General features: G+C 47.1%; 2 protein-coding genes across 3 annotated transcripts; both read right to left on the minus strand.

Moving 5' to 3' along the window:
• Nucleotides 1-1,517: 1,517 nt before the first annotated feature.
• On the minus strand, nt 1,518-3,784 carry LOC9641073. Of its 2 annotated transcripts, XM_024667999.1 has the most exons (4): nt 2,987-3,784; nt 2,161-2,933; nt 2,019-2,088; nt 1,518-1,957 (listed from the first exon to the last, which is right to left on the minus strand). In XM_024667999.1, exons 1-4 carry the CDS (start codon nt 3,773-3,775, stop codon nt 1,718-1,720), a joined length of 1,872 nt encoding a protein of 623 aa, XP_024523767.1. In that variant the 5' UTR covers nt 3,776-3,784; the 3' UTR covers nt 1,518-1,717. The 2 variants fall into 2 exon arrangements, with proteins under 2 accessions (XP_024523767.1, XP_024523766.1); XM_024667998.1 differs by having other exon boundaries at nt 2,019-2,933.
• Nucleotides 3,785-4,760: 976 nt separating this feature from the next.
• On the minus strand, nt 4,761-6,931 carry LOC9641074 (glutamate synthase [NADH], amyloplastic). Its single transcript, XM_002994430.2, has 7 exons — nt 6,769-6,931; nt 6,507-6,713; nt 6,182-6,450; nt 5,817-6,122; nt 5,491-5,758; nt 5,169-5,426; nt 4,761-5,110 (listed from the first exon to the last, which is right to left on the minus strand). Exons 1-7 carry the CDS (start codon nt 6,811-6,813, stop codon nt 4,856-4,858), a joined length of 1,608 nt encoding a protein of 535 aa, XP_002994476.2. The 5' UTR covers nt 6,814-6,931; the 3' UTR covers nt 4,761-4,855.
• Between the last annotated feature and the right edge of the window lie 6 nt (nt 6,932-6,937).

Below are 6,937 nucleotides of genomic sequence, written 5' to 3' on the forward strand. Positions count from 1 at the left end.
GGAGTGAAACACTGGAGTTTTTGACATGGCGATGCTTTTGTTGTTGCAGAATAATAGAGTCAGTTGTGACTATGCTTGTTTCAGGTTAATTAGCATTTTTTTGCCGATGATGCCACCATGTATTCTACCTTTGAACTTAAAAGTGCAACAGTGACTTGTTTTTTGCTAGTCCATGACACTGGTGCTCCCACCAACATATAGCAGATTCCTGTTCTGGAAAGTCTCATGTCTATATCCCCTGCCCAATCTGCATTTGAGTAGTGATCTGGAGAGCGATGAAAATTGATTCCCAACTCAGCTGTGCTACAAAGATATCACAAAACTCTCTTGGCCACTTGCCAATGAGCTACATTTGGTGAAGAATTGAATCTTTAAATGAGATATTTGATCATGTACTGTTAGCAAATTAAAGCAATCCTCCAACAAGTGACCTGTACATGCTTGCATCTTTGAATTGTTGATCCATCTCTTTGGAGAATTTCATGCCAGCAACCATGGGTGTAGGGGCTGAGTTGCATTTGCTGATAAGCAACTTAGAAATGTACATGGAGTGGGACAGTTTGATTGAACCATCTTGTCAATCACGTATACTTGTTCAGTCATCTTGAATCTTAACTTAAACTTTTCCTTAGTGCTGTTTACGAGTTTAAGTTGCCAACAAGTAAACAATCATCAACATAGACAGCAATGATCACAAAGCCTATATTTCTTTCCTTTTGATACAAATTCCCATCAGAATTCAATCTGATGAAACCTTCTCCTCGAAGAAACTTATTGATGCAATGATACCATTGCCTTGATGAGACTCTAGACAGCTTTTTCTTAGCTTGCAAACTAACTCTTGTCCATCCCAATCATTTGAAATTCTGACGGCTACTTCATCCAGAAGTCCTCTGCCAAAGGTCCATTCAGAAAAGTTTTTTTCACATCAAGATGATGTGCTTCTAAGTGGTGTTGTGTAGCAAAGGTTAGCAAGGATGCTGGTTGCTTTGACTATCAACGAGAATGTCTCGTGATAATCGATTCCTACTACCTGAGAATAGCTCTATGCGACATGCCTATCTTGTATCTCTTGATGTCTCCATTTGTCACCAACTGTTTCACGTCTTGAAACCTTAGGCACATACTATTTTGTGCATAAAAAGCCATTTCCTCTTACAGTGAGCCTTTTCTCTAGAAGCCAAAACAAATGTTCATGTGCAATGTTGACTTCAAAGAAGCCATAAAAGGGCAGGAAGCATAATGGAACTCTTCCCAGAACTCCCCATCACAGTCCGCCGGTCGCGCATGACAAGGACGGCACAGCTGAGCTCAAGCGGCTGGAGCAGATTGACCCCAAAGCGGTAGCTTCCGTTGCTCGAGCGCGGCGGTGCATCCATGCTGCCTGGTTCAAGGACAATCCCAGGCAAGCCTGCATAGCTGCTCTCGATCTCTACGCTCGCACCAAGAAACCTCGAATCAAGCCCTCGCGCGAGTAAAATGCGGGCGGCAGCGATCAGGCACACAATTCCTCGAAATCTTGAATCGGACTCGTGGCATTCATACCACACCTTACAGCCTTTATTAAGTTACATATAGCTTTAAAAGATAAATGGAATGCACAATATCTGCAAACTTGAAGATGTTCCTAGACAAAAATTATTGATACTTGTAGAACTGATGCAATTGACAGTTGTGGTGGTTGCTGACGATTGTTTGAGCTAAGCACACAGGCATCTTACGATTTGAAATACTGCGCACAAGCGGGGCACATGAACGGTACCTGAGTGACACAGTTGACTTCGTTTCTACGTTCTTCCCCTGCTTCTTCGACTAGATCTGCCCCCTGTTCTGGATCCACCACCAGTGCTGGATTGTAGTGGACACAAGGCTGGTGGTACCACAGGTCACAAACGTCACACTGCACCCAGGGAGCATCGCCTCTATCTTCCCAGCAGTCGGAGCAGCTTTGCAAATCCTGTGACAGACGAGAGTTCCATTAAAGAGGAAAAGGAACAAGAAAATAAAAGACAGCATACCGTTCTGGCTGTGTTTTTCCTGAGCTCGTCCAGCGTCTCATCAATCCTCGAAAGTTGTACACTAAAGAAGCTGAAAGGCATCACGACAACATAATACTCGAGGCCAGGATGCACTCTGGATGTTGCTCGGTATGAGACCCACCTGTCCGTGTAAATCACCCACACAAGCACCTTGATCCGCTTGTCGCCAACAAACAGTTCCTCAGCCTTCTTTGCCGTCTTCTTGTGATGAGTGATGGCGTTCTTGGCGACAGAAAAATGGAGAGCCACGATAAAGTTTTCGTCTTCCAAGTAGGTGTCAATGCCAGCGTGGTTAAAGTCGTATGGGACATGCATTGTTCCTTCAACGGAGAGCAGCTTTCCGGACATTGGTCCATGGAAGTTGAGGACGTGCTTCACTGTTATGTGTGCTCTTTTGCCTTGTGCGTAATAAAAGCCTTGAGTCATAAACTTTGTGCTGAGGATTCCCGCCATTTCGGCATTCCAGCCGATGCGAGCCATGTTGTCGTCCTTAGCAACGGCTTGTACCCAGAAGGTGACCTGCTTCCGCTGCTCATCGAGGTCATCCTCGCGCATGAGTCCAGCTAAGGTGCTAAGCGCATAGGAATGAAAATGAGGGGTGAGAGCCTCGAGCGTTCCATCTTTGCCCACGTAGAAGCACTTGGGCTCTAGCAGCAGAGGAAGCCTTGGAACTGTTTCTGTGCCCGTCAACTCTTTCTGGAGATGCTCTCGAACGTTCCCTCCCAGGTGGCGCTGGATGAACGTACGTATATCTGCCTCAAATGATATGATGCACTGGTGGAACACTTCCATGTCTGTGTCGAATTGATCCAGCAGCCTTGGAACTCGACCTGTTTTAGACAGATCGACGCGCTGGAACTGAAAGAGGTTGAGATAGGATGCCAGTTCTTTGTCCTACAAAGCGCACACATCTCAGAATGTGAAGAACAAGACGCCTAAGAACTTACATTCAGTCCTCCAACAACCAGCTTGTACTGCGGGGCCTTGGGATGACGAAGGACTTGCGTCCATACACTTGAAATTGAAGCGCAAAAGACGACGACACAATACTCGAGAAGGCGGCAGAGAGATTGTACCCCCGGACTATCTCTCGCCATGTTGCCGTCATCAACGACAATGGTCAGGTCCACATTTATCATCCTCTTCAAGAAGTTTTCCACGTCGAAGATCGATACTTGGCCCGCCTCTATCGCTTCGAGCTCCTGCAAGGCAGCGTTGTCGTCCACAAAAGCCTGAAACAGCCCATCCCAGAGCGTATTCTCCGGGGCCCAGGCCATTTGAGCTCCGTCGACCAGCATAATCCGACGCGGCCGAGACGAGGAGCCGATCCTGTCGCGCGCGAACTTGCCATAGAGGTAGAGCACAGACGCTGCGACGCTGCAACTCTTGCCAGCGCCCGGGGTGCCCGTTATGTACCTGAAACCGTAAATACCGTAAGGACGAAGCTGCTTGCGACCGCGCTTTCCTGGAGGCGAGACTATCTTCGATTCTGGGAGTTTGACCTCGGGGCGCTCCTCCTCTATGAAATCGATGAGCTCCTTGGTGAGAGGCCTGCCCATGTAATCAAACGTCGTCCGGTGCGAGAAATGGTAGACTTCCATAACCTTGGTCGGATCCTGAAGATCGGCTTCAGTGAGCAGGGCGGAGAAAGCCATGAGCAGCCCATGGATCCTCTCCGCATCCTCACGACGGACATCCACAACCCTCTGGCGCTTGACACCGCCGCCGTCTTCCATCCCAATACAAAAAACCCTATCCAAAAACCCTAATAGTGCAGAGACGTTACGAAAGGAATATATGTAAAAAATAAAGAATTTTGGACTATTTTCTCCCCATTTGAGTTGGCTATGGTGTGTGAGCTATGGTGCTCACCACTATCTCTAGGAAGCTACCTCTCAATGTCTGTGACCCAGATTATTTACCTTGAGAGCTATTGAGAATGCTGAAGCTGTGCTTATAGTTTGAAAATATAAACTATAGGTGCAACACAATTTGCACCTTATCATTTTATGTCAAATCCAACATAGCACTGCCACGATTGAGTTGCTTTGTCTAGGACAAACAAACTCACTCTTATTGGCCACTTCACTACTAGATATTCTGCAACATGGCTTATTATCGCCAGGTTATTGTTTTGCATCTTCATTTCTCTTTCTTGTTTTTTCTTCTTTCAGTCTCTGGGAGGCATATGTATTCCTTTTCTCTTGAAGGAATGTTTGGTGGTCTACAAAATGATATAGGATTGTAATAGTTATCTTTGCCACCACTTAGGATTTACATTCTCTCCATCTATTCCTCCTTTTATGTCCATTGCAATCCTAGACCTTTAGTCATAAGTTCCACTTGTTTCCTCTCGAAAGGAATCTCCATTCCTTAACCAGGATGCCAGTAGGTATGGATCTCTATGTTGCTTTGTTTATCCTAAATGATCATCCACCAGAGCTGCTGGCAACGATCAAATGGAAAGTTCCAAGGGATAATGCTGGCCTGGCTGCGTGAACGATCAAAGATCGTAGATCAGGTTTCGCCACTCTCCCTATATCCTCACCGTCTTTGCCTGATTTCTCCCAAACCAAAAGAAGCAAGTCTTTCCTTGTGGGATTTGATTGATAAGTTGGAGGAAAGCGAAGTTGCTGCTGGTGCTATTGTTCTTCATTTGAATCGTCTGTGTTGATAGGGCGCCGTCAAATGCCAGTATCCGGTTTAGAGCTAATCTGAAAATACGCTAAATATAATTTTTGATTAGAACCACTCATTTAATTAGGATAAAAACCAACCCAACAAAATTTACAACAGGCAAAATTTGGCTGTCCATTTTATATCAACATCCCCATCTTCTTCCGAGCAGCCTTGAGCTCCTCGCCAACCTTGGAAGTGTCTTCCATCAGAAACTTGTCAATCTGTGCTGCCGCTTCCCTCCCTTCGGCAATCGCCCACACAACCAGCGATTGTCCTCTTCGACAGTCACCAGCGGCAAAGACACCCTTGACATTTGTAGCAAATTTGCCATACTCTGCTTTAAATGTGGTTGCTGCATCATTGGTAGCCACTTTGAGCTTCTCAGCTACGTCCTAGAAAGTAAAATCGTCAGCTGGAATGAAAAGAAAAGAAGAATTTAGCTCATTTCACCTGTTCTGGTCCCACGAATCCCATGGCCAAGAGCACCAAATCTGCCTCTATTATCTCTTCCGACCCTTCGATTTCCTCCCTCTGGAATCTCCCACTCGCGTCCTTAAACCACCGCACCCGTTTGAGCACCAAGCCGCTGACACGGTTATCACCATCGGTGATAAACTTCTTTGTAGTCACCTCGTACGACCTGGGGTCACTACCAAACTTCTCCTTTGCCTCGGCATGCCCGTAATCGACGCGGAAAACTCGTGGCCACTGCAACAATCGCGAGCCGTAAGGAACACTCCAACACAGAGACGAAAGGACAAGAAACTCTTACCTGTGGCCAAGGATTCCCCGGTGCACGAGTTGCAGGAGGCTGAGGAAGTAGCTCCAGATTTACAACGCTCTTGCAGCCGTGGCGGACTGCAGTGCCGATGCAATCTGTGCCTGTATCGCCTCCTCCTATCACCACCACCTTCTTGTCTTTGGCGGATATGTAGTTGTTGTCCTTGAGCCCCGAATCCAGCAAACTCTTGGTATTCGCGTGAAGAAACTCCATCGCAAAATGTATGCCTTCATATTCTCGGCCTTCTACTTTAAGGTCCCTGAAGAAAAACAAATAAAAAGATGGTTAGATTTAGAAACAAGTGAAGAATTCCATACCTGGGCTTAGTAGCGCCACAAGCAAGTAGTAAGCTATCATAGTCGGACATTAACCTCTCCACCGAGAATAACTTGTCAACTCCGACATTCGCATTAACGATGAACTCGATCCCTTCGGCAGCCATCAGGTTCACTCGCCGTTGAACGACCTCCACTTTATCGGTCTTCATGTTCGGTACACCGTACATCATGAGGCCTCCAATTCTATCCGCTCGCTCAAACACTGTCACGGAGTGGCCGGCCTTATTGAGCTGATCAGCGGCTGCTAGACCTGCCGGACCGCTACCTACAATCGCCACTCTCTTCCTGTAAAGAGACAACGACGTGAGAAACAAACGACGTGAGTAAAACTTGTCCCTACATACCCGGTTCGATAAGCTGGCGGACGAGGAACCATCCAACCTTCCTCAAAGGCTTTGTCGATAATGGTACACTCCATCGTCTTAATAGAGACCGGGTTCTCTATAATTCCCAAAACACAGGCACCCTCGCAAGGAGCAGGGCACACACGTCCCGTGAACTCTGGAAAGTTGTTGGTTTCCAGGAGCCTGTCCAAGGCTTCCCGCCAACGACCTTGGTGAACAAGTTCGTTCCATTCCGGAATCTTGTTTCCAAGGGGACATCCACTATTATCCTGCAGATACAAAGAGATGACTAAATAACATAGATGAACTGGAGGGGAAGTCATACCTGGTTGCAGAATGGAGTGCCGCAATCCATACACCGGGCAGACTGGGTTTTAAGGAGGTCATCATTCCTGGCGGTAGCAAGGACCTCATTCCAGTCTTGCATTCGTTCCTGGGCCGGGCGATATGGAAGTGTTTCTCGTTCATACGAGATAAATCCCCGATGCTTAACAGCGTCCGGAATTTTTGTTGGCCGCGCTTTGGCCGGAGTCTGAAAACAAGGCAAGCACGTCAGAGTTGAAGGCGACATGAATATTCAATTTTACCTCGGCTACTGCAGCCGCTCCTCCGTTGGTAGCTGCTTCAGCCATTTTCTTCAATTCCTGGAAAGCATCCACAGCGGCCAGTCGCGCTTCCTCCTCCTCTGCCGCTCTTTTCTTGGCCTTCTCCTCGTTGAGAGCTCTTTTGTAGTCGCGAGGGAAAACTTTCACGAAC

This window comes from Selaginella moellendorffii, unplaced genomic scaffold (assembly GCF_000143415.4).
Source record: "Selaginella moellendorffii unplaced genomic scaffold, v1.0 SELMOscaffold_297, whole genome shotgun sequence".
NCBI classification, from domain to species: domain Eukaryota; kingdom Viridiplantae; phylum Streptophyta; class Lycopodiopsida; order Selaginellales; family Selaginellaceae; genus Selaginella; species Selaginella moellendorffii.

What these genes read in the sequence shown, in the direction of transcription:
- LOC9641073 (XM_024667998.1), bottom strand. Translation starts at nt 3,775, where the DNA reads ATGGAAGACGGCGGCGGTGTCAAGCGCCAGAGGGTTGTGGATGTCCGT. An exon ending in TGGTTGTTGGAGGACTGAAT is followed by an intron (nt 2,934 to 2,986) that starts GTAAGTTCTTAG and finishes TGCGCTTTGTAG; the next exon opens with GACAAAGAACTGGCATCCTA. An exon ending in GGAAAAACACAGCCAGAACG is followed by an intron (nt 1,958 to 2,018) that starts GTATGCTGTCTT and finishes CGTCTGTCACAG; the next exon opens with GATTTGCAAAGCTGCTCCGA.
- LOC9641074 (XM_002994430.2), bottom strand. Translation starts at nt 6,813, where the DNA reads ATGGCTGAAGCAGCTACCAACGGAGGAGCGGCTGCAGTAGCCGAG. An exon ending in GCACTCCATTCTGCAACCAG is followed by an intron (nt 6,451 to 6,506) that starts GTATGACTTCCC and finishes TTGTATCTGCAG; the next exon opens with GATAATAGTGGATGTCCCCT. An exon ending in GATTCGTGGGACCAGAACAG is followed by an intron (nt 5,111 to 5,168) that starts GTGAAATGAGCT and finishes TTTACTTTCTAG; the next exon opens with GACGTAGCTGAGAAGCTCAA.